Source organism: Lissotriton helveticus, chromosome 7 (genome assembly GCF_964261635.1).
Source record: "Lissotriton helveticus chromosome 7, aLisHel1.1, whole genome shotgun sequence".
Lineage (NCBI taxonomy): Eukaryota > Metazoa > Chordata > Amphibia > Caudata > Salamandridae > Lissotriton > Lissotriton helveticus.
Genome location: NC_136068.1, coordinates 279,104,398 through 279,131,725, shown reverse-complemented (window position 1 = coordinate 279,131,725; position 27,328 = coordinate 279,104,398). Strand labels below are relative to the sequence as shown.

General features: G+C 42.0%; 1 protein-coding gene across 1 annotated transcript in view; it reads left to right on the top strand.

Moving 5' to 3' along the window:
• The window catches only part of LOC144766733 (protein-glutamine gamma-glutamyltransferase E-like), a 238,670-nt gene that overhangs the window by 113,860 nt on the left and 97,482 nt on the right, over window positions 1–27,328 (top strand). Inside the window, exons 5-6 of the mRNA XM_078650485.1 lie at window positions 7,113–7,290; window positions 26,414–26,549. Of these exons, the coding sequence (XP_078506611.1) occupies window positions 7,113–7,290; window positions 26,414–26,549 (314 nt within the window). The remainder of the gene's footprint in view (window positions 1–7,112; window positions 7,291–26,413; window positions 26,550–27,328) is intronic.

The following is a 27,328-nucleotide window of genomic DNA, read 5'->3' as shown; positions in this document are numbered from 1 at the left end:
GATGAAATGGTCAATCCACCCTACCCATAATGCATTGCATAGACAACAGTACCACAGTGCATTCAATATATACAATTAGTAGCTTTGAAATATGAGAAAAAAATATTATATTAATTCCAGATTAGGTTTTAATCTATATGGAGCTGATGAGGGGACATTAAAGAAGGTCTAACATAGATGTGTAGGTGCAGTACAGCAAGCTGCACCTAGATGTCCCTAGTGAGCATCATACTTTTGGTCACATATGGTACTGCCCTAATGCATTGCATGCAAGACAGTATCACAAGTATATTTGAATAGCTATGTCCATATATAAAATGAATAGCTATGAAATATGACAAAACAATTATTAAAATAATTCTGATTAACTTGTAGTCTATGTAAAGCTGATTAAGGGAAATTTATAGAAGTTCTAATATGAATGTGAGATGTGTAGGTGCAAAACCCCAAGCTGAGCCTGGATGTCCCTAGTGAGCATCATAAACTGTGAAGCTATGGTAAAACCACCCTACCCATAATGAAATGCATGCAAGACGGTATCATAGTACATTCAATATATACAATTAGAAGCTTGGAAATGTGACAAAAAAGTATTATATTAATGCCAAATTGGGTTGTACTCTATGTGGAGCTGATGAAGGGAAATTTATAGAAGGTCTAACATAGACGTGTAGGTACAGTAGTGCAAGCTGTGTCTAGATGTCCCAAATGTGGATCAAACTTTGGTCACATATGGTAATTTCTAATGCTTTGCATGCAAGACAGTACCATGAGTACAGTCAAATAACTATGTCCATATATAATTAAATGCTTTGAAATGTGACAAACTAATTATTATATTAGTTCTGATTAAGATGCACTCTATGTAGAGCTGATTAGGGGAGATTTATAGAAGGTCTGATATCAATGGGAGCTGTGTAGGTGCAGTACTGCAAACTATGCTTAGATGTTCTGAATGAGCATAATAAACTTTGAAGATATGGTAAATCCACCCTACCCATAATGCATTGCATTGAAGTCAGTACCTCAGTACTTTCAATATATACAATTAATAGCATTGAAATGTGACAAAATGATTATTATATTAATTACTTATTAGGTTGTACGCTATGTGACATAGATGTGTGGTTGCAGTATTGCAGTCTGCGTCTATATGTCCCAAGTGAGCATCAAACTTTTGGTCACACATGGTACTCCTTTAACTCATTGCACACAAGACAGTACCACAAGTACATTCAAATATCTATGTCCACGTACAACATAATAGCTATTAAATGTGACTAAACAATTATTATATTAATTCGATTAAGTTGTACTCTATGTGGAGCTGATGAAGGGAAATTCACAGAAGGTCTAATCTAAATGTGAGATGTGTATGTGCAGTACCGCAAGGTGACCCTAGATATCCCTAGTGAGCTTCATAAACTTTGAAATATGGTAAATCCAACTAACCCATAATGCATTGCAAGGAAGACAGCACCACAGTACATTCAATATGTGCAATTAGTAGCTTTGAAATGTGACAACATAATTAATATATTAGTTCCGGATTAGGATGTACTCTGTGTGGAGCTGATGAAGGGAAATTTATAGAAAGTCTAACACAGATCTGTAGGTGCAATACTGCAAGATGCGCCAAGATGTCCTTAGTGAGAACCAAACTGTTGGTCACATATTGTACTCTGCTAATGCATTGCATGCAAGACAGTACCACAAGTACATTAAAATAGCTATCTCCATATATACAATTAATAGCTGTGAAATGTGACAAAACAATTATTTATTAATTCTGATTAAGTTGTACTCTATGTGGAGCTGATGAAGGGAAATTTATAGAAGGTCAAATTTAAATGTGAGATGTATAGGTGCAGGGCCACAAGCTGCGCCTAGATCACCCTAGGTTGGCTGAGTATGCCCAGATGTGGTTCCCTTGCTCACTTTGCACTGGATTCAAGCTAGCCTGGCTGATGAGTGCTGTTAGCTCGGTGAGCAATAGCTGTGTCTGAGCGGGGGTGGTGAAGTGAGTTAAAAAATGATGATAGACTCAACCCAGATCTGTTACTGGGGTTGAGTGTCTGAAAAGTTTCAGGGCTCCATCCAGCATCTTATTGTATTAGATGTCCCTAGTGAGCATCATAAACTTTGAAGATATTGTAAGTCCTCCCTACCTATTATACATTTCATGGAATACAGTACCACAGTACACTCAATATATACAATTAGTAGCTTTGAAATGTGACAAAAGAATCAATATATTAATTCCGGATTAGATTGTACTCTCTGTGGAGCTGATGAATGGAAATTTATTGAAGGTATAATATAAATGTGAGATATGCTAGCGACTAAAGTAATAATCACTTCCAATCTTGTTTGGGACCAAGTGAGTGTTCCTGTCTGAAGGCCTTTAAGAAAATAAGGGCATGTTAATAAGCAGCTGTGATAATTATCGCTGGCTGCCTTTAGCGTTAAAATGTTTATTGCCGGTTATTGCAGATGATTATCGCCATGCTAGCACTGTATTAACAACGCTTAGCGCAATAGCAATAATTATCCCAGCGATAGTGATATTTTCAATGGAACATCTCTGGTTTTCCAGAGATGTTCCATGGAAAATGGCGATATCGTTGATTATAGGGCCTGTGGTCTCAGCCACCCAATCCACCCCCCATGTTAGGTATGCCATAGTCAGGAAGACTTTAAATTCCTGTGTTAAGGCATACCTAACACGATTTCAAATATCGCTAAACCTCGTTGAAAATATCGCAAAGCTGGGTTCACGATATTTTCCCATGGGGTTTTGTGAGGCACCCCTCCTTTGCATCTCATTACCGATGCAATGTGAGGTGTGCTGAAAACGGGTGCTAAGGCAAGGAAACACGCCCTAGCATGTCCTTGCTGATAATGCGATAATATTATCACGGCTTTTCGCCCGAAAACCGGCTCTAAAGCGGCGATAATATTATCGAAGCCCCTTAATAATATGCCCCATAGTGTCTTGAGGTTACACTTAAAACTTAGGGATAACATCACATGTAATAGGGACTGTCCTCACGGGAGGTTTGAAAAAGAGACAGGGAGGAACTAAGGAGGGACTACATCGCCTAATAAACAATAAAAAGCCACCATTTACAATGGACAGGGACAGGAGCCAATTAAAAAGATGGGTGGAAAATAGGCTGACCTTTACTCACATATCCAGAATACAGCGGGGCAGATTTATGAAGGCCTTGCGCCGCCGGTGCGTCACTTTTTCCCATGTTAAAAATGACGCACCGGCGGCGCAAGGCCTTCATAAATCTGCCCCAGCATGTCTCGAAGAGACAGTGCAAGTGCTGTCTAGACAAGAACTAAAAATGCCAGGATTGGCACAGGTGCACAGTGTCGCTACACTAGAGTTATGAAACAACTTTAAAAATAAGGCTATTTAACAGAGGCAGTCAGACATGTTTTCATATTTTATAAGAATGCTTTTCCAAGCCAGACAATAATATAAGGGGTATATTACCAACAACTAGCGATAATTTTTGTCTCTAACTTGTTTAGAGACAAAAATTATCGCCGCACATCAGCGATTTTTATCGCAGATAAACCTTGCTATTAGCAAGGTTTATCGCAAATGCGATAAAAAACGGCCGCAATGCATGAATATCGCTGAAAAGTCAGCGATATTCATGCATTATCGAGCAAATGCTCTTAGCCATGTTATCCACCTCCCATTGGATAACATGGTGAAGAACTGCTCAGGGCAGGTGTTAGCTTTTGGAGATATTCGCGCTTAGAGCGAATATCTCCAAAAGTTGGTAATAGGAGATAGCGATGTTAGCGACTGTTTCCAGTCGCTAACATCTTGGCACGCCCACTTTGCATGTCATTAGTGATAAATATCACTGACATGCAAAGCGGGGCCCAAGATGGTCGCTATCTCCTATTAGCTGTCACTAACTGGTGTTAGCGACAGCTTGGTAATAGGGAGATAATTTTATCTCCGCTTTCTTGGCTTTTAAAGCCAAAAAAGCGGAGATAAACCCCTTGATAATATACCCCTAAGATCCTAAATAGATGCATCCTTGAAAAGTTTCTTTTGCACCCCTCAAAAGTATTCTTGGTTAGCACAAGCTGTGCTTTCAAAGTTCATAAGAAGCTGGGTTCGATTTACTAACATTTTGCACTGGGTTTGTCTCACCAAAAAAGATGTTAATCCAGCACAAAATGTATGGAGGTATTTAGGGGCATATTACCAACAACTAGCGATAATTTTTGTCTCTAACTTGTTTAGAGACAAAAATTATCGCCGCACATCGGCGATTTTTATCGCAGATAAAACTTGCTATTAGCAAGGTTTATCGCAAATGCGATAAAAAACGGCCGCAATGCCTGAATATCGCTGAAAAGTCAGCGATATTCATGCATTATCGAGCAAATGCTCTTAGCCATGTTATCCACCTCCCATTGGATAACATGGCTAAGAACTGCTCAGGGCAGGTGTTAGCTTTTGGAGATATTCGCGCTTAGCGCGAATATCTCCAAAAGTTGGTAATAGGAGATAGCGATGTTAGCGACTGTTTCCAGTCGCTAACATCTTGGCACGCCCACTTTGCATGTCATTAGTGATAAATATCACTGACATGCAAAGCGGGGCCCAAGATGGTCGCTATCTCCTATTAGCTCTCACTAACTGGTGTTAGCGACAGCTTGGTAATAGGGAGATAATTTTATCTCCGCTTTCTTGGCTTTTAAAGCCAAAAAAGCGGAGATAAACCCCCTTGATAATATGCCCCTTACTTTCCAACGCAAATCTTGATTTTCATTGGAAAGTCGCCTAAAGTAACAAACAGTTTCACTACGTGTTCCTTGGTGCTACTTTGTATCAAGGGGTGTACAATGGGTGCTCCTATGCAACCACCTAGGATGATGCCTAATTTGTAACGCAGTAAGTGCTGTGCCCCAAATTTTTGTTCAAAAGCTAGTGGGAAGCACTATCAAATGTCGAGAGCACCAACTGCCAGGGATTCATAGTTTTGATTCCATCTTAAGCATCTTTCATCCACCACTAGCTGCGCCTAGTCCCTTTTCTCACTCTTTTAGGTTCTTTTTCACCCATACTTTATTTGTCTTGGTCTTTCCATATACCTCTTCCTTCCTCTTTTCCCCTTTTGTGTTTTTTTTTTCCCCTTTTGTGTTTTTCTCTCACTTGCTCCGGGTCAAAGTCTGATGAAGAAAATAAATACCAGTCCCCACAAAATGAGTGCCTGTAGGCACCACCTACTACACCAGCTCAAATTATCCACAGATCCGTGTGCCTTAGTGCAAATACTTGTTTCCTCTAACTGTAGAGCACTTTTAAGAATCTCCACATTTTCCCAACTTTGCATTTGTGTGGCACACACACAAAGTAGGAACATTGGGACATATTATCAAGGGGGTTTATCTCCGCTTTTTTGGCTTTAAAAGCCAAGAAAGCGGAGATAAAATTATCTCCCTATTACCTAGCTGTCGCTAACACCAGTTAGCGACCGCTAGTAGGAGATAGCGACCATCTTGGGCCCCACTTTGCATGTCAGTGATATTTATCACTAATGACATGCAAAGTGGGCGTGCCAAGATGTTAGCGACTGGAAACAGTCGCTAACATCGCTATCTCCTATTACCAACTTTTGGAGATATTCGCGCTAAGCGCGAATATCTCCAAAAACTAACACCTGCCCTGAGCAGTTCTTAGCCATGTTATCCAATGGGAGGTGGATAACATGGCTAAGAGCATTAGCTCGGTAATGCATGAATATCGCTGACTTTTCAGCGATATTCATGCATTGCGGACGTTTTTTATCGCATTTGCAATAAACCTTGATAATAGCAAGGTTTATCTGCGATAATTTCTGACGATGCTTAGCGGTAAAAAATTCATTGCTAAGCATCGTTAGCGATAAATATCGCTTAACGTTGGTAATATGCCCCATTATTAGGAATGGCCTTTGTACTAGAAGGGTCCCCACCAGTATAAAACCTATTCATAACTGAATGCACACACCATTGCATGATGATGTAGGTTGGCCTATGAAAGCCTAAAGTGCGCCGGCTCAGAGCAGGAGGAAACCAGCACCATGTTGTAGTAGAAATTGTGGGGCAAATTATCAAGGGGGTTTATCGCCGCTTTTTTGGCTTTAAAAGCCAAGAAAGCGGAGATAAAATTATCTCCCTATTACCTAGCTGTCGCTAACACCAGTTAGCGACAGCTAGTAGGAGATAGCGACCATCTTGGGCCCCACTTTGCATGTCAGTGATATTTATCACTAATGACATGCAAAGTGGGCGTGCCAAGACGTTAGAGACTGGAAACAGTCACTAACATCGCTATCTCCTATTACCAACTTTTGGAGATATTCGCGCTAAGCGCGAATATCTCCAAAAGCTAACACCTGCCCTGAACAGTTCTTAGCCATGTTATCCAATGGGAGGTGGATAACATGGCTAAGAGCATTAGCTCGGTAATGCTTGAATATCGCGGACTTTTCAGCGATATTCATGCATTGCGGCCGTTTTTTATCGCATTTGCGATAAACCTTGGCAATACCAAGGTTTATCTGCGATAAAAATCGCCGCAGCTCAGCGGTAAAATTTTGTCTCTAACCAAGCAATAGCGATAATTATCGCTATTGCTTGGTAATATGCCCCTGTGTTATTCTGCTACCTCCTTTCATACAACACTTTGTTGTGTGGTCATTTTGTAAATCTCCCCCAATATTTTCTCTGCTTTCATTAACATTACCAGTGCAACCCAAAATAACTAAACATGACTCATTGTTTGCCTCCTTAGGTAATGCCAACCCTATTCTTGTTATTCTTCTGAACTTTACAACTGAACTCTTTACAAAAACAATGTTGGAGGACACCAGATGGATGTCATCGTCCCTCTTATGCGTTTGTACCCTCTGTGGCAGGCAGTCTCAAGTCCTATTAGTACTTCAAGAGGGTCCAGTCACAGGAGACACTGTACAATGCATGTTATACATTTCTCTACTTTTGTCTCAATTGCAAATTTTGAATAAATGTCCAGTGCTTTTTAGACCACTGTAGCCATTCTGACTGCTGTTGTGATCTCTTGTTTGGTTCAGGTGAATTGCCAGGATGATAATGGGGTTTTGGTCGGAAATTGGAGTGGTGATTACTCAGGTGGGGCTAATCCTGGCAGCTGGAACGGAAGTGTGGCCATTCTGCGAAAGTGGGGCCAACATAGCTACTCACCAGTGGAATATGGACAATGCTGGGTCTTCGCGGGTGTGACCTGCACAGGTATGGTACTAAGCGGCAACATTCAAAATAGTGTATTTCTGTCATATGTCAAAGTGTTTCACTGTAGTACAAAAGAGTTTATCATCACATTATGTGTCATTTATTGGAATTGATAGTTTTTCAACAGGAACTTAGAAACATTCTTTCTCCCTGCCGACCCTCACAACAATGTCATTATTGAACCAAGCAGGCATATAAGTTATAAGGCATATAAGTTGTCATGTACTACCTAGGTGTGGCCTAAGTTGTTCTTAAGGCTGGTCTCTCTCTCTCTATAATTTCACAGAAGGCAAAAAAGCGATGGTCTGGAATGCAGCTCAGATCGATTGCCAGTGACTAAGATTAAGTCACACATTCCTTCCATCAGCTTGTTGTTTTTGTATTAGTGAACTAAGGGATGAGTCATTTGAAATGTGCTACTTCTATGTGTCTTATGATGTTATTATACATGGAACATTATGTTATGTTAAGGGTTTGGTAAGCGCAACAGCTGCCCCAGCAAAGAGGCGTCCCGGCGCTGCTAGATCTAAAGAGACAGATACTCGAGGCTAGCCATACCTGGACGGAAGAGCCTATGATGATGAAAAAAGAAAAGTTTTAATGGCTTTCCGAAAAGTCAACAGGTTCTCTACTCCACGGATGTGGGCCGGCAAGGAGTTTCAAAGTTTAGCCGCCAACACCCGGAAAGAGCGACCACCCATCCGGCAAAGTTTGGTTCGTGGTACACACACCAGGTGTTGACCCAATGAGCGCAGGCTACACCGGGGAACATACAAGGTCAGCAAAGGGCGCAGTAAAGCTGGTCTCCCGGTTTTAAGGATCTTAAACGCCATGACAAGGGCTTTAAACTGGATCTGAGATGCGATCGGGAGCCAATGAAGCCTTCCAATCGTTGCTCTCATGAAACACATGAGACATGTTTGTGTAATGGACATGCTGAAGTCATATATATCAAGGTGATCTCAAATATCACGATGAAGCAAAATGAGGCCTCACTGAACTAACGTATTTGCCTGAATTCGCACAATTTGGTCAAGCTGGGAAGCCAGGGACGGACTGGCATAGCAGGCACCAGGCATTTTCCCTGTGGGCCGCCATGGTGGGGGCCGGGTTTGGGCCTCTGGGGGGGGCGTTTTTCTTACCCGTGCCGGCAATATTGGCATACCTGTAACCAAACCTAACAAACAGTTCAGTCACACTCACCCTCTTCCCCCTCAGGGGGGCAGGCCGAGCAGTTTGCCAGGGCCAGTTTCAGGTACCCAGCCCGGCCCTGTGAAAAGCCACTGTTCATCCAAGGTTTCCTGGTTTCTGTGCAATTTTGTGGATTTTTCTCAATTTAGTAGTAGTAAAGTTAGGACTTCTAACTTCAGGACTCCTAAATCCCTTCTGTGAATACCGAAAGTCTTAAAATTAGGATTTTTCGCAGTTTAGTAGTAGTAAAGTTGAGAAAAATCCTAATTTTAAGGCTTTCGGTATTCACAGAAGGCATTTAGGAGTCCGAAAGTTAGGAGTTCTAACTTTACTACTACTAAACTGAGAACAATCCTAATTTTAAGACTTTCGGTATTCACAGAAGGCATTTAGGAGTCCTAAAGTTTGGACTCCTAACTTCTGTGAATACCGAAATGAGTAAGTGTCTTCTGTGAATACCAAAATGAGTAAGTGCCTTCTGTAAATACCAAAATGGTAGTAAGTTTAGGATTTTGTCTTAAGTTAGTTCTGTGAATCGGGCCCCGCGTGTTTGTGTAGTGTACTGTTTTAGGGTTTACGGTAATGTTGTACTGTTTGAGTAGGGTTTTGAAGTTCAGGGGCGTGTTGTAGTGTTTGTGTGGTGTACTGTTTTAGGGTTTAGGGTAGTGTTGTAATTTTTGTGTGGTTTAGGGTTTAAGGTAGTGTTTGTGTAGTGTTTTGGGGTTTAGGGTAGTGTTGTAGTGTTTTTGTAGTGTAGTGATTTAGGGTTTAGGGTAGTGTTGTACTGTTTGTGTTGTCTAGTGCTTTGGGGTTTAGGGTAGTGTTGTAGTGTTTGTGTAGTGTAGTGTTTTGGGGTTTATGGTAGGGTTGTAGTGTTTGTGTAGTGTAGTGCTTTAGGGTAGTGTTGTAGTGTTTGTGTAGTGTTTTAGGGTTTAGGGTTGTGTTGTAGTGTTTGTGTAATGTTGTAGGGTTTAGGATAATATTTTAGTGTTAGAGTACTGTAGTGCATTAGGGTTTAGAGTAGTGTTGTTGAGTTTGTGTAGTGCTTTAGGGTTTAGGGTAGTGTTGTGTTTGTGTAGTGTAGTGTTCTAGGGTTTGGGGTAGTGTTGTAGTGTTTGTGTAGTGTAGTGTTTTAGGATTTAGGATAGTGTTGTAGTGTTTGCATATTGTTTTTGGGTTTAGGTGTAGTGTTGTAGGGTGTGTGTAGTGTTTTTGGGTTTAGGGTAGTGTTGTAGTGTTTGTGTAGTGTAGTGTTTTGGGAACTGTTGTAGTGTTTGTGTAGTGTAGTGCATTAGGGTTTAGGGTAGTGTTGTAGTGTTTGTGTAGTGTAGTGTTGTAGGATACGGTCGGGGTGTCATGCAGGGTAGTGTAGTGTTATTGTAGGGAGAGAACTGGGGGTTGGGGGAGGGTTGTGTAGGGGTAGGGTAGTCACTTACCTTGTAAACTTTAACCATGAGTATAGCTTTACCACGCATGCATTTGCGTTTTAATAGCATGCATGGTAAAGGCATAGTCAAGGTAAAAGTTTGTGATGTAATGGCATGTCGTTGTCATTGACATAGGGTAGTAATACCTGCATTGTAATGGCACGCGTGGTATGAGTATGCGATGTAATGACATATATTCTTGCCAGGCATTGGGGAGGGCAAGCCTGTGGACTGCACCTGAAGAGACCTGTTCCACAATTTCCAAAAAGGTATTACTTAACTCCTATAGAGTCCCTGCCTTCCCTACAGAAATTTCGAAGTGCTCTTAAAACTCGCTTTTTTTCTGCAAGCCTATATGTAAGGATGTATGTTTCAACTTTCTGATGGTATTGTTAGGCGCCTTGATACCTTCGGGTTATTGTCTTGCGCATTATAAATTTTATCAAATCAAAAATCAAATAGAGAGCATAAACTGTCCCAACTCTGCCAGAGGACCACCCCAAGCAGCGTGACTGCCAGGTTCCTGGACATCAAGCAACAATATAGGTTGGAATTGGCACTTGATTGCATCCAACCACTGTTGGCAAACAAGTTATTCCTTAAATTCAGACACGGGGGCCCCCGCTTCGAGTATTTACCAACAATTGTCAGGGAGTGCTCAAACTGGCTTGCCCAGGGTGTGACACAGCTGAAGAAACAGAACTACATATTCTCTTCTGCCCAACCTATAGAAAGCCAAGGTCTAAATGGGTGCTCCAACTTTGCAGAAATCTGGGGATACGACATTATACTACATTCTATAGGCTCCTCAAACATGAAACAGACACATTATTTGTGTTCACTAACTCTAGATTTCTTTACTTGATGTGGTGCATTTGCAGGGCCATCATAAAGAAAAAGAGTATAGGAAACCCCTAGCTCCCATTATTTAATAAATATGATGCTATGCCACATTTGTACACTGCCCTTGTAAATTGTATTCCTCCGGGTTGTTAATACCTTTTTTTAACTTTTTTATTTCTAAAATGTTTTAATATGCTTTTTTATATTGCCTTAGAGCTACTGGATCATGTCAGAAGCTTCTTTATCAATCAAGAGATAGGAGTTTTACATGGATTAATGTACTGGCCATCGATTAAAACATGTGATACTGCAACTCCTCTCGTTCTCGAGATAAAATATATAACTACTGCTGAACATGCTTGTATTTATTTCAGTACCGGGAATCGCTGCGAGGGAGTGCAGTTAATAATGAACTAAAAAACCTTGCACAATCTGGACTTTTATTTATTTTTAATACAGCTCCAATATAAAGTTTTATGATGATTCATTTTCATTTTAACGTTTCTTTTTTCATTGTTTCTCTTTTCCTATACAAAATGTATTGTATTTTTTTTTATTCTATGTGCTTTTACGGCCATATGGCCGAAATAAAGCTTCTTTGACTGACTAACTGACAAATACATTTGAAAACCCTCAAACATGGCATACGACAAATATGTGATAATTATCGCTATTGGCTTGGTTAGAGACAAAAATGTATCGCCGACCTGCGGCGATTTTTATCGCAGATAAACCTTGGTATTACCAAGGTATATCGCAAATGCGATAAAAATCGGCCGCAATGCATGAATATCGCTGAATAGTCAGCGATATTCAGGCATTACCGAGCTAATGCTCTTAGCCATGTTATCCACCTCCCATTGGATAACATGGCTAAGAACTGCTCAGGGCAGGTGTTAGCTTTTGGAGATATTCGCGCATAACGCGAATATCTCAAAAAGTTGGTAATAGGAGATAGCGATGTTAGCGACTGTTTCCAGTCGCTAACATCTTGGCACGCCCACTTTGCATGTCATTAGTGATAAATTTCTCTGACATGTAAAGTGGGGCCCAAGATGGTCGCTATCTCCTACTAGCTGTCGCTAACTGGTGTTAGCGACAGCTAGGTAATAGGGAGATAACTTTATCTCCGCTTTCTTGGCTTTTAAAGCCAAAAAAGCGGAGATAAACCCCCTTGATAATATGCCCCACGATTCGTAAACTAAAATCATATGTTAGACAGTCATGTATCATTGCCTTAGTACATTCTATCTCTGGTTTGGCCCATATTGAATGCCACAGTAAAAAAGGTTTGGGGAAAAAAGTGTCATCCAAGTGAATGAACCCCACTGCCTTATGAGTAATGGAAGCCGGCGATGAATGGGGAGTACACAAAAGGCACCTTAGAAAGTCATTTCCTTGGCCTGTAAAGGGCTGCAAGATGTATGATCCCACACCCCATCATAAGTAGCGGCTGTTAGTACTCTCGCTTTGTAGATGGTAATAATATCCCTAATAGGGTGCCAGCCAAATTTGCAAGAGAACCTAAACACACTCTCACAAACTCTGTTCATCTTACGCTGGGCATTATGTATATGTTGAACCCAAGAACCATTACTAGAAAAGAGAATGCCCAGATAACAAAAGGAATTCACCTTTGCAATGGATGTGCCCTCCAAGAAAAAAGGACTAACCTTCTGTGGAGTTTTCCCAAAAGACATTACAACTGTATTGGCTTTGCAGCTATTTCATTTCTTGGATTCCATGAATTCCACAAAGGTGTCCATTAATCACTGCAGCCTGACAATGGTCTTAGATAATAGGACCACATTGTCAGCAAACAGGAGGAAGGGAACAGTGTGACCTGCAACAGTTGGAACACTGGCATGCAAGGACCAAAGAGTATTATCTACGCCATTTATAAAAAGTGGAAATAAAAATGGGACCACACTCACCCCTGTTTCACTCCAACAAGACAACCAATATTCCCAGGAGCCCCATATGAAAGCAGGGTATGCCACAGAATTGAGTGGTCCGCTTGGCAAAAATGCTACTAAGGTCAGCAAAACATAAGTAGAGGATCCTGGCTTTGCCTTTGTGTATTTCCAAATCAGAAGTTCGAGATTTACTGATTGTTCCATTGTCCCAATCTCCTTGCTGAATCTGTACTGGACATCTGGAGAAGTGTGGCTCACTGGTTAGAGGAGGCAGACCTGGAAGCAGAGGTCAGCCCGGGACCAGGGTTCAATTCCCGGCTCGGCGGGGTCTTGAGTCCTAAAATGTCCATGGACTCGACAATTCTCGCTCTGGTGCCTATTCGATTCACGGGTTCACACTCTGCGACTCTGGGCAATAGCTTGCTTAATCTCCACAACGGCCCCTCGCGGCGGGATGCCTGGCTTTCACCTTGCGGATACCCTGCCGGGGTTATCTCACAGGGGAATACCAGGACGGGTTCCCTAAGCAAGCGCTTAGAAACCGCTTGGTGATTTGCGCTATATAAATTCCTGTACATTTACATTTACATCTGACAGAATGGAATTACCGTAGGCCCAGTCCTCCAGGTTTTGCTGGGCAACTCTACCCAGGAATTTTGCAGATGAATCAAGGAGGGAAATGGGGCAGTAACACTTAAGGTTGTACCTGTCCCCATTCTTGAAAATAGGAAAACAAATTGAACTATCCAATGTAGATGGTGCTGAAGCCTTTTCAGACGCATTGAAAACTCTAGTCAAAATTGAGCCCCATAGCTCACCCATACAAATGAAAACATCAAATGGGGCTTTACCTTTGGCATAACCTTTCAAAGTATCGAGAACCGAATCCAGTGTGAAATCCAAGGGCACACAACCCTTAAAAATGGGGCTAATTTCTGCTTCTTCAGCAGTCAAGAGGCTGAGTCTTGACACGTTAGCGACCAGAGGATCATATATCCTTTCAAAGGGATCTACCCAAACTTGTAAGGGAACATGTGATGTTAATTCGGGAATAGAATCTCTTTTAAAAAATGGGGCATTTACGGTATTCCAAAGCAAAGTGTTGTGATTACTTTCAGCCACCCGGATCAGACTTAACCAGACCTTTTCCCTTAACTAATTTTTCCTAAAGGCTAATGCCTTGTTTTAATATTTCCTTAGAGGTTTAATAACAGAATTGTCTCTTGGGATGCAATGGAGGGCAGCCCTCAACTTTTTGAAGGCCTGATTACATGCATGATTGAACCAGTCATGTCTATCAAACAACCCTATCATAGCAGGATGCAACAAAAGGGAATTGAGAACCCCAGTGATTGACTCAGAGGTGGAGACCAACCCATCAATACCACATCAGGTGATACATAAAGATCAAACTCATTTGTCTTCAGGGTTAGAAACCTCCGCAGTTTGCACATAGGGTCAACTCCTGACCATCAAATGCGTACACGGTTTGACCTGACAAGGTCAACATTTAATACGCTATTAGTGGATATAAAGCAATCGGCATGTAGAGTCAAAAATAACACTATTGGGTTGTAGCTGTTTGTTTGCTCCTTAATGTTGGAGACTAAATGATTGACAATGAAGCTAATTAAAAAATGATCGATTGTAGAGTGTGTACCTCTCCCCACAAACGTATGAATCTGTGGATTACATATAGTGTTGTGGTCTTCCAGCAGTAAGAGGACTTGTTTGTGGATCATAGTTTATAAAGCCTCACCGTATGAAGGAAGTGAGAGGTACCAACATCTGCCCAATTTGTAAGTCCGCACACCTGTCTAACCGAAAGGCTACATCTGTGGATGTTAAAATCGTCAGCCCATGCAATTAGAGAGGGAAAAGTTGAAAGCACTAGAAAAGCGTCTGTCAACTTCCAAAGCATTAATGTTACAGCGAGTGGAATCAAACACATTATTATAAAAAATATTTAGGATCAAAACAATCCTCCCCCTTAAATGATAATAGCATAAATTGGTAGTAAGGGGATCAAATGATAGTATGCAGCAAATTAGAAATCAACATCTGTAAACCCCCTTTAGTGTGAACTGCATATGATGGTATTGCTATTGTAAATAGGAAAGAGAAACCTTCAACATGCAGTGGGTCCACCCGCCAAGTTTCCTGGATACAGATCATGGGGCATATTAGCAAGAACCTAGTTACAATTATTGCCGTTTTAGCGACAGGAAACTGCCGCTAAAATGGCGATAATGGGCTTGCTAACCCAGCTAACCCAGGTTAGATGTCCTGCACATCTAACCTGGGCTTCTATTGGAATTCTATGACGCATATTAGCAAGCCCATTATCGCCGTTTTAGCGGCAGTTTCCTGCCGCTAAAACAGCGATAATTTTAACGAGGTTCTTGCTAATATGCCCACATGTGAGTAGTAGAGACGATATCAAGCCAGTCTTGCACAGTTACCTTGGGGCATATTATCAAGTAAGGGCGTTACATTATCGCCACTTTTATCGGCAGGAAACTGCCGATAAAGCGGCGATAATGGGCTTGAAAATATGCTCTATGAATTCCAATCGAAGCCCATGTTAGATGTGAAGACATCTAACATGGGCTTCGATTGGAATTCATAGAGCATATTATCAAGCCCATTATCGCCGCTTTATCGGCAGTTTCCTGCCGATAAAAGCGGCAATAATGTAACAACCCTTACTTGATAATATGCCCCCTTATCCTGACGACCCGGTGTTCCATGAGACAATGCCACATGACCCATTTTACCCAGATTTGACTAAAGTGGTGGTTGGACCAGATTGATTAAAACTTGTTATGAATGTCTCATTCCCAGACAACGGGGCAGGAACATTAAAAACTGCAAAAGACTTGTTTGCATGGCAGGGAGATGAACTAACGGGTGTTGGAAAATTGTTCGAGACAGAGGTATTTGTGAGTAACCACTACTTCTAAAAGTCAATCCACTGCCTGCAGATAATTCAAGGCATTCTACCTATTTGAAAGTGGAAGGGTAAAAGGATGATCACCTGCAGTAGGGGAGACACATGGTCGAAAATCAAAACCAACAGGTGTCTGGGATAGGTGTTGATAGAAAAAGCCTAAGGGAAGAAGCAAAACATTTCCCTCTTGGAAAGATCAAACGATGCGTTATGCAAGATTTTACCCTGGGGTTGTATTATTTATTATAGATAAGGTGCACTGATTCTGTTTGCGCCATGCAGCACCTTTCAGACGGTGTACCCGGTACAGATGGTGGACAGTGTGCCTTATAGTAGATAATGCAATGTCCCCAGGTTAGACTCAAATTTGGGGCAGCACATTCATGAAAGGCGAAGCAGCTCTTTGGAGCAGCCGCTGTCTTTCACAGTGCAGGCAGGTACCCGGTCTGAACTTCAAATGGGACTAAAGTGCCCCCTGCAGGAAGATGTCAGGGGACCCAGGCTACACACTTTACCCTCTTACAGCAGTCACCCACAGAGGGCTCACTGACTGTGCTCCACATCTTTGAGGCTACATGTGCTCCAGTGCTATTAGTACTACAGAATGGGTCACACAGAGCCTTCTGAAGCCTCTTAAGTAATAGCAGAGTGCCCTGGCATTGCCACTTCTGTAATAGCAGAATGCCCCTCAGAAAGCTGTCGCCCATGCCGTAGGCACCCACAGCCCCCTTTCTGGAACATGGTCTCAGGTGAAGTCGTCAATGAGGTCTCATATATATTGCAAACATCAGGAGTTGGAAATGGTGACTCAGTAAACCTGTTTTGTGATTTAATTGTAGCATTTGCTTGAATTTACTTCAGGTCAGATCATTTGTTAGTACACATAGTCCTCTAGTGGCCAAATTAAAATATGCACTTGGGTAGCCACTGAAAGTCAAAGGTAAGAGTAAAGTGAAGGACTCTTGTAATCTACATTGCTCCTCTAAACACCCTTCACATACATCCAATCTGACACATCTCTACCACATTTCTCAGTCAATCAATCAATCAATCAAATATAACTTTATTCGATTGTTAAAAAGCAACCATAAAAGTGTACATAAAAAACATTACATTAAAAATTCATTACAGTTCCATTGTACATTCTTTCAGTGTCATACAAAGTAGAAAATTCATTAATAGTAAAAAATTTCCAATACATAAACAACCTCAATATCATTAAAGTGCATTATATGATCAAACTTTTCCTACTGCGCATCACTTTTTTCAGAAACCATGTAATTGTTGCAACACATAGATGATTATCCAGGTATTAAATGCTTAACATGGCCAGACGGCATTGCCGATGGCCCATCCCTCTCAGTAGCGGCAATAAAACACTACGCCTAATCAAGCTATAAAATTTACAAAATAGAAGAACATGCATAGTGCTTTGGGGGGAAACATCGTCACAGGGACAAGGCGGTAAGTCTTGTGTCCAATTATTTACTGTTGGAAAACAAACCAATCTGTGGAAAATTCCAAATCAAAAACGGGATAACAAAAATCTATCATAATTATCAGGGACATGTACCAAATAGGGTTGAATATTAAAAGTTGTTAATAACATATTATGTTGCAGGACAGTAGGTTTTAAGACCTCAGATGTAATTCTTAAAGAATCCAAAAAAGCCAAACCCTCCTTCTTCAGGTCCTGGCGTGAAATGGCTGAGATAGTAAAAGGATTTAGAAAATAGTCTAACTTTCCAATATCCGTTAGAAATTTACATACATAGCTCAGCCATGGTATCCTCATAGCTCCTTCCAATTTCAAAATATCTGTCAAAATATCTCTATTCAGCTTTGGTTCTTCTTCAGTCCACAGCCTGTGCCATAATAGCACAGGCTCAAGCTTGATGAGATCAGATATAAAGGCAAGACCCAATTCTGCGTGGCAGTTATAATTAGGAGTGCTCTTAGGAACTGCAAGGATGAACTTTAAAAAGGAGTTCTCAATTACCTGGATGGGTATAGGGTCTGCAAATCCCCCACCCCGCTGCCGTAAATTGCGCCAGATACACATTTGGCTTTGTAGATCTTGATGAACTCCGTAGGTGGTCTGGTGCCTAATTTCTTCGAGAAAGTCTTGAGGGCAGCCGTTGAGCGAATCATCGCGAGTTTTTTCACTGCCACTGCCTGTCCCCATGACTCGCTCTGAGTAAACAGTATACCCAGGTAAGACAATTACTTAGTGTATTCAAGCTTCTGTCCTGCTATAAAAATGGCCCTCGAGGTTTTAGAGTACCTGCCGCAGCGCAAGGTGAATGTTTTGGACGTATTTACTCTTAAGCACAGTTCGCTCATAAAGAGGGCAAAAGTATCCACCACGCGCTGAAGACCCACTTGAGAACGAGACATTAGCACAGCATCGTCAGCGTACAAAAGCGCCGGGATAGGGCGGCCGGCTACGTATGGGGGATCTAAACTATTATTGCACAGGGCTGCCTCCAAACCATTTATGTACAAGTTAAAAAGGAATGGGGCCAGGACACAGCCCTGCCTGACACCACTCCTGATTGGGATTTTGCCCTTGCGTTCCCCCTTCAGGCCATAACGGACGCGGGCTGAATCATCACTATAAAAACGTTTAAGAAAATAAATAATGTTTTCTTCAAACGCAACAATATCCATAGTTTGGAATGAACCACACAATCAAATGCGGCCGAGAGGTCAACAAAGGCCAGGAACAAATTCCCTTTCTTGGCCCTTGTATACTTCCCGACCAGCATTAAAAGATTTAGGCCCTGTTCCACGGTTCCTAGGCCAGAACAAAAACCGTATGGTAGATCAGATAAGATAGAATTGTCTTCAGCCCAAACCAAGGGCCGGTCCAAAATTATCCAGCCACTATTTTAGTAAAGGAATCTAAAAGGGAGATGGGTCTATAACAACCCGGATCATGTCTATCCCCCTTTTTATAGATGGGCACTATTATGGACTCCACCCAGGTAGGCAATAATTCTGAAACACAACTAGCATTCAGCACCTGGACCAGAAGGGGGCCCCAAAGAGAAATGGTGGCCTTGAAGATATCTATAGGGACACCGTCCGGGCCAGGGGCCTTCCCACCCTGACTCACATGCAAGGCTTTTTCAACTTCTTCTAGGGTGAACAGTAAGTTCCTTGAGGTGGAGTAGGCAGTGGGGATAGAGGGAGAACTCACCAGTCCCTCACCCTCATATACTTTAGAAAAATGCCTGATCCAATCTGATTCAGGGATTGCTATCTCAAGTATGGGACCTACCTCTTCCCTAAGAAAGGGTGTTTTGACAATCTTCCAGAAGCTCGCACTATTGTTCCTTCCGGACGCTAGGTGCAGGGCTTCCCAGGCTTCTGCTTTTAGCTCATTCTTTCTATCTTTTATAGTGATTTTAAACTCTTTCCTGAGTCTACTGACTTCCTCAGCACACCTAGGTTTCTTGTGCAGTTCTTTCTTTTGGAGTGCATAAGCTCTAATGCAACTAGGGTTAAACCAACCTCCTTTTTGTTTAACCTTTTTTCCCTGTCTCATAAGGGAAGTCCTAATTTCATTAGAAATAGTCAGGAAGGATGCGAGGAGCATTTCGGGTGTAGAGTCTTCCCCCAAACAAATCGCTAGCTCAGATATGCATTTACCAATTACTATATTAAATATTTCAGTTTGATCCACCATAGCCCATCTTAACGAGTAACCATTTGTGCTACCAATGGACAAATTTTCGTCCACACTGTCTCTTTCTATATTACGTTTTAAAGAGGACTTCTCCGGAAACACAATGGCTACACAGAGCGGAAAGTGGTCACTTAAAGCAATGTCTGAAACCTTAAAAGAGTAAATTCTATTTGCATGCTTATTTCTTATCAGCGCATAGTCAATAGTAGAAACACAACCCCTCCCATTAAATGTTGGAGGGAGGGAAGATGGTGTCATACAAACTTAATTTACAAATCCCAGATCAAATTTACCACATAGTTTGTTAAGTTGTTCACCCAGGAAGGAATGATTAAAATGTGACTGGTACAAGCCGTCTTCCCGTGTCAATCCACACCAGTTATCATCCATCAAGTTACACAAAGTACAGTTAAAATCTCCAAAAAAGAGTATCATCAAATCATGTCTAAAGGTTTTTTCCTGTACAAACAATGCCTTGGCCAATTTTTTGAGAACGTTAGGGACATTGCCAAGGGGGATATTATTATATAGGTTAAGCAGGGCAATTGGAATGTCAGAACCCAAGACAAGTATCAGAAGTTGGAAATACATATCTTTAACAGGCTCTATTACCCTTGTTATATTCAGCTTAATTGACAAATAGATACTCAATCCACCCTTCGCTCTTCCATGCATAACATCAACAGCTGGGGTATGGAAGGTCTTAAAACCATTACGGTGGACTGGATCCCTACTCCATGTTTCTTGGAGACAGAACACATCTTGGGTCTGAATAAAGTCCTGCCAAAGTGGATTGCCAATTTTAGATTTAATGCCCGCAATGTTCCAGGAGGAAACACTGCATAACGGCCGAACCAAGGGGGGAGAAACAGGGGCAACAGGACTAGGACTTACGAATACAGTCGTAGTCCTGTGTTCCCTCCCTACCTCTAGCCCATCATCCACAACATCCGACCCCCCTGTATGATCCTCATTCCTTATCCTATTAGAAGCTTTCTCCCTACCTTCCTTTACGTTTTCCACATGGCTGGCAGCAAGTATGGAGTCAGCTGCTATGGCTTAAAAATGTTGTGGTGTGTCTAGCTGTAGTCAATCATTGTTTTCTAACCCACTAAGGGTGTCAAAGGGATTAAATGTTGGAATACTATATCTTCTTCCTCCCATTGGACCCCCCTGATTTAATGGTGGACCAAGGGGACCTGTGCACCTATCCGGCTGTGGTGGGCAGTAGAAGAAGCTGAGGGGGAGAATGTTAACAAAATCCGGGTCAACTGACCCAGTACAACCCCTATCAATTATACTACGAACTAATGGTGGTGACCGAAATGTTAGGATTACACAGTCCCCACTCAATGATTTGGTTGACGTGCCCAACCAGCTAACTCTTCTGGCCATCTTAAATTCAGAAAACAAGGAATTAACAAATCCAAGCTTAATAGATAGAAAATTGAGTGATTTATTCCTCAAAGTTGACCAATGTTCAAAGGCATTGGGGAGGAGGGGAGGGACATTGGCTAACACCACAGTATATGGTGTGGCCTCAGGAGGTAAATTTAAAATGGGTAAGATTGTAGTTACGTTTGCCTCACTAGTGTCCTCAACTCTTCTCAAATGACTAGAGTTTTGTTAGTAATTGCTTGGGCAGGACCAAATGGACCTGGTGCATTAATTCCGGTATTACCCCTTAGCCTCTTGGACTCCAGTCGTCCATTAACCTCACTATTGTTGGACTGGGTGTGAGTGACTGGGGCCCTTGATGTATTACTGGGCTTTCCATTAGAGTCAATAAGAATAGGTTGATGTAATATACAAATTAGTTTATCCTGAATAGGCTGCTGATTACCAGCAAACTTTTCCTCCATATTAGTTACCCTGGTTTCTATATTCGTAACTTTTAAACGGATAGGTTCTAGAAGGGTTGTTAGAAGGGTCTCCATTCTTCCCCAGAAACACTCCTCAACTGCTAGATTACCTATACTATTTGGGGGAAATGCAGTCTCAGTCTGACTGTTACCCTTATTTCCTTTTATTCCAGTTTGTTTTGCAGCAGTTTTTCGCTGTTTATGGCCCGCATTCCCTTTGGCATTTTTTGCAGATGACCCTTCCCTATTAGTATGCTTTAATTTACGTCTTGCCTTCTGCCCTCTGGTCATTACTCGCGGGCTATCGCTATTAGCGCTTGAGATTGCAACAGAGATCGGACTTACAAGCGTATCGCACCCCATCTTTTCTGTAAGATCCTCGATCAAAAGTGGAGGCTCAAAGGTTACATCCTTTGCAAAGATTGTGGGTGTCAAAGATAGCCTGGTTAAAGAGGGCAAGGGTTCAGATGGTACATTACCCGTAATAGGCACAATATCATGTGATAATAGGACAGGTTGAGCCCCTGGCAAGGCAACAAAAGATGGTGTTAGTATCGAGTCCTGAGAATTTACTGTGAACATCGATGTATTTGTAGCAGGCAATGGGGGGAGCGTACCAGCTGGGAGGGAAAGGCGTCTTTCTGTGCTTTCAATGGCAAACACAACCACCCCTATAGTTTTTTGCAGCATTCGATCGATTACTGTCAAACTAGGGAGATGAGTATTTAAAACTACCCTTTGTTTCGTGGCAGGGACAGGCTGTGCGAGAGTATTCTTCCCCATAATCTAGCACAGAAATATGCAAATAGTTTTGGAATTAATGTCAGAAATAATGCAGTGATACCAGTGTATGAAAAAGCGAATCAAACACTGAGATACAAAACATATACTCTTTTTTAAAAATTAGATTAAATATTTAGTACAGTATTGCTATGAGTTCATAAAATGGTGACTAAATTAACACCAAAGAATCATTAGTTCATTAAAAAACTGGCACCAAGGACCAAGTAACGTGGCCCAGCCCGGCCTCTCCCGGCCCCGGACGGCCACAGACGGCCCGCCCTTTGCCCGGTCCCACGACGTGGGGGCTCTCGTCAATTTTAGGCACCTCCGGGCGCGGAATTGGCGGTGGTGGCTTTTGCCGCAAAGGATCTCGGGGAATGTAGTCCCCCTCCGCACAGCGGCCGCGAAGATGGTGTGCTGCGGCGGCGGGAGGGACGACCAAGGCAACCAGCGGGTAGTCAGGGAGGCTAAAGGTACGGTGTACTTCCCCAAAAAAAGCGACCAGAGAGCACCCGCTCCACCGGGGCTCTCGTCAGTTTTAAGCGCCTCCGGGCGCGAAATTGGCGGTGGCGGCTTCCGCCGCAAAGGATCCCGGGGAATGTAGTCCCCCTCCGCACAGCGGCCGTGAAGACGGTGTGCTGCGGCGGCGGGAGGGACGACCAAGGCAACCAGCGGGCAGTCAGGGAGGCTCAAGGTATGGTGTACTTCCCCAAAAAGAGCGACCAGAGAGCACCCGCTCCACCGGGGCTCTCATCAGTTTTAAGCGCCTCCGGGCACGGAATTGGCGGTGGCGGCTTCCACCGCAAAGGATCCCGGGAATGTAGTCCCCCTCCGCACAGCGGCCGCGAAGATGGTGTGCTGCGGCGGCGGGAGGGACGACCAAGGCAACCAGCGGGCAGTCAGGGAGGCTAAAGGTACGGTGTACTTCCCCAGAAAAAGCGACCAGAGAGCACCCCAATTCTTAGAGGATTGTAGTCTCCTTTCTCGGTCTATGCTCTTGACCCTCTTGACATTTCTCAGTCTAATTCCCATGGGCTTCCAGGCCTGCTCAGTAGGGTAGAGCAGGGCTGATGTCATATTCAGTATGACATTAGCAAAACAGTGACCTGTCCCTCTCATTTCGTTTTTAATATTCCAGTAGAGTTGGCAGGGGAATTGTAAGCAGATGGACCGGAGAGCAGATACTCCTGTGCTTCCCATTTTAATGTTGAGAGCTCCAGTGGCTTTCTGTTACTGACATAAACAAAAACAGTTTTGTGGTGCCTGGAATGCTAATTTAGTTTGCTGCCTCTTTGGCAAAGCTAAGGTGATATAGATGAGCAAGCTATAGTAGGATTCAATATTGAGAGCCAGAGCTTCACCTAAGAATCTTTCAAGAGCACTTCAGGTAATGTTGTGCAAAAAAAAGGACGTAAAACAGTCACTGCCTAGACGCGTGGAAGCTCCGTAACTCAATTGCGAAGCATGAATGTGATTACCGTTTTCTCATCCGATTAACCTTTTTTTTAGTTGACTGAAAGGTCATGTGAGTCAACATTTGTAAAATAGTTCAACTTCCATCTAGCCCATGTGGTCCCTCAACGAGGACCAAGAATCAGTAAATGAAGTTAATGGGTTTATTGCAAGTTAATAATCAATCCAATATATATGCAAATCAAGAACATATTATAAAGGTACAGAATTACAACTGGCAAGCTGACATATCGAAAAGTATGCAGATTCAGTAGCATAAGACATACAATGAATGCAGTCACCTCAATACAGATAATAAGAAATTGAAATTGGTGTACCTTAACGAAACTCAGATCCTCCTTTCTGGACATGAAAAGATTCTAAAGTCATTTAAACCAAAACTAAATCTAAGATGCAAATAAGTGATTGGGGGAAGGTCTGTGAGGAATTCAGACATGCAGGAATGTGCCGGCATATTGAAAACTCAAGTAGAAATCTTCTAAAAAGAGAATAAGGGCCTCATTTATGAGGCCGTGCGTCACTTTTATGCCGCCGGTGCGTCACATTTTGTGACGCACCAGCAGCGTAAAAATGTGCCTTGTTGCACCATATTTACAAAGTAGATGCATTACGTTGTAAACCCCTGCGCTACATTATACCTGCGCCAGGTATAATGTATGCAGGGGGGCGTTCTGACGCAAGAAAAGGTCATAGAAGTGACGCAGTGCAATCTACGAGATTTCACTGCGCCACTTCTAGGGTGCAACTGCGTCAATTTCTTACACCTGCCTCACAGCAGGCGTAAGACTGACGCAGGCCCTTTCACATGGGGCTTGCCCCATGTGAAAGGACACATTGCTGGAGTTGCGTCACTTTTGTGACACACTCCAGCAATGCGTCACTTTTGCGCCATACAGATACATCAGAAATACTGACGTATCTGTAACTCTTTGCGCAATGATGCGTCATACTGTAAATATAACGCATCTTTGGTGTCGCAAGGAGGGTGCAATGAAAAGTGCTGCATCGCTGTTTTCACGCAGCGATGCGTCACTTTTCATAAATGAGGCCCAGCGTGCTTAGCATAACGCTACACACTTGCAAGGGAAACAGAGAGCCCGGTACCCCTCAAAATCGAAAGGGATCTGGGTCTGAGCTCTAACGGTGTGAGACTGATCAAACCAAGAAATTTCAGGACAATCCTCACTTTCCCAGCTTCACCAGAAACCCAATTATGTCTCCTCCCTACAGTAGGTATTGGCAACATCCTTCGACTCTCCCATCCCAGAACTTGAACAGTCTTTGCAACCTTGAGCATCTCCTCATTCCGGATACGTGATGAATAAGAGGCTTCTTTTGCTCAATAGTTCTTCATGTCCTTGATTATATATGCACATCTAACTTCAGAATAAATGCAAACGTGGATAAATAAGTTCATGATTACATATGCAATATATGTTACTAAATGCAATATAACTGGAAACAAAGTGCAAATGAGAATGATATATTGTCATAGATAGACTAATATTTAACCAACACACCCGCTTGAGTCTCTACCTTCTACAATGTATACATATCAATGATGTGGTTAAATGCTTCATTTCAAGTAAATAAAATTGAGACACACCGCACATGTTGTGTCAGGTGCACGTGAACATTGCGCTTTTGTGACATGTAAGGGTGGAGCCTAAATTGCGCTGCTCCACATTTCTCATCAACCACAAAGACAAAGCAAGATGAATACATGCCCAAATGAACACTGAACATCCGTCTATATATTCCCTGTTTTGCCATCACAACATGAGGCTGTCTCTAGCCAGACATAAAAGAGAATATAGTCACTGTCTTTGTAACCTGTAAATTGGACCAGAGACACACGATGCATAGGAGCTTGGAATAACTTTAATTATTTCTCAGTATGTCAAGACAGAGAAAGTGGAAATTGGACTATATACAATTCTAAAGAACACCGAAAACTATGTTCAAGTAGGCTTATGACTATACGTTTAATACACATTTCAAACGTGTGGATGTAGTAGATTATTAAGAATATTCACAAATGTAAACATTTGGTACATGAAAATGTAGACATGTATGCTCCTGCATGTGGAAATATGAGGCTAAAGTATTTGCACTGTCACATTTTTCCCCCACTGAAAAAAAAATCCTCTTTGATCCATCTCTTCCTCTACACTGCCACATTTTGGCTGCATTCTGCACCAAATCTCCCTTAAAATGTATTTTTTTTGTTTTTAAATTGACTCCTACCTCTTAAAACAACACTTTTCTGTGATTTGTGAGTGCTCAACAACGTTTATATTTTTGGCTTTCAAACACCTTTCGCAGGTGCCTCTAATTTTCAATGTTCAACCCACCAGGTAAGCAGATTTAATCACACTGGAAATAACACCATACTACGGGTTAGTCAGTGCAAGAAGATCCTGTGAATGAGTAAAGTGGATTTTATTTTACAAATGAAGATAGTCGAAAGCCTAACTCTGACTTAGCTGTGCAAAACACTTTTAAGAATTTGACCTTAGAGTGTTCCCTGCCTTGCAGTTTGCAATGATTTGACTTCAGATGATTACATTCCAAGTTACTCGTAGTGAAGGACATTAAATCACCAATAATTAAAGTTCTGGCACTAACAATATCTTTGCATTGAATGTATGTCTTCATTCGGGGAACATCCTTTACAACGCGGATGTTACCCCGCAGTACAGTTACAACGCGTCTTTTACAACGCAAGTCGTAACCACGACTTGCGCTGGAAGGCGCTCAAGGATAAGAAATAGTAGATTTACTATTCCAACACCTTCCCTACTGTACATAGGCTGGTGTTGGAATAGTAAATTTAACTATTCCTAAGTCCGCACCCCTACAGCGCAAGTCGTGGTAACGACTTGCGTTGTAAAAGACGCGTTGTAACGGTACGTGTGGTAATACCACGCGTTGTACCGTCATACATCCCTTCATTCATGACTCTATCTTCTATTTTCTTTTCAAAGTCCTCAGGTGTTTGGGGATTCCAGCTCGTGTCATCACAAACTTCAGCTCCGCCCATGATACAAATGGAAACTTGAGTATTGATGAATTTTATGACAAGACTGGAAAACCCTTGGAGAAAAGTGATGACAGCGTATGGTAAATATATTGAACCATTCTTTAAATGTTCATTTATCTGTCAAGGAGCATGTGGTAATTGAAATCCCTAACCCTATCTTAGAGTCTTGCTTAAAAATCATCGCCCTGGGTGCGCCAATTCTATATAGCCACAGAAATCAATTTAAAGCTACATGAACATAGAGAATATTGCTGAAAATGACTGCCACTCTAGGTCCATGTTCTAAAATTAGAAATTACCCATAGAGTTTGGTTCACCGAATTCCTCATGTATCACTACTTATCACACAATCAAAATTGGCATAACCTGTTGAAATGTAAAAGGAGAAAATAGCAGAAGGTGCAGAAATTACAACCATACTTAAAATTAATTGATACGAAATGCTCTGTCACTGATATTCGAACACCATAATGGCATTCTCGATGACTGCTCAGTCAGAGATGACTAACTCTAGATAGGAAATTCTTTGTAAAAGGGCCCTAAAACTGTGGTTCAATGTCCAAAACAATGCTCCAAAATAATTCCCTTTTGTGAGTCAAATTTTTGATTGCACAGCTCTTATTGAATATGTACTCTGGTAAAACCTTATATCACATTTCGATTGCCTGAGAGAATATTTCCCCAAAAGTATGTATCAGTCTGATTCGATAATGAATCCTACACACATTTCTAGGAATCCAGGATACCACCAAAAATTAATTCTTCATCAACTCTCCCAAGATTAAATAACAGGAGGGGATGATTTAAGTAAATGTTGAGCCACTTGTGGGGTAATGGGTTCTGCCCATCAAATCCCCAT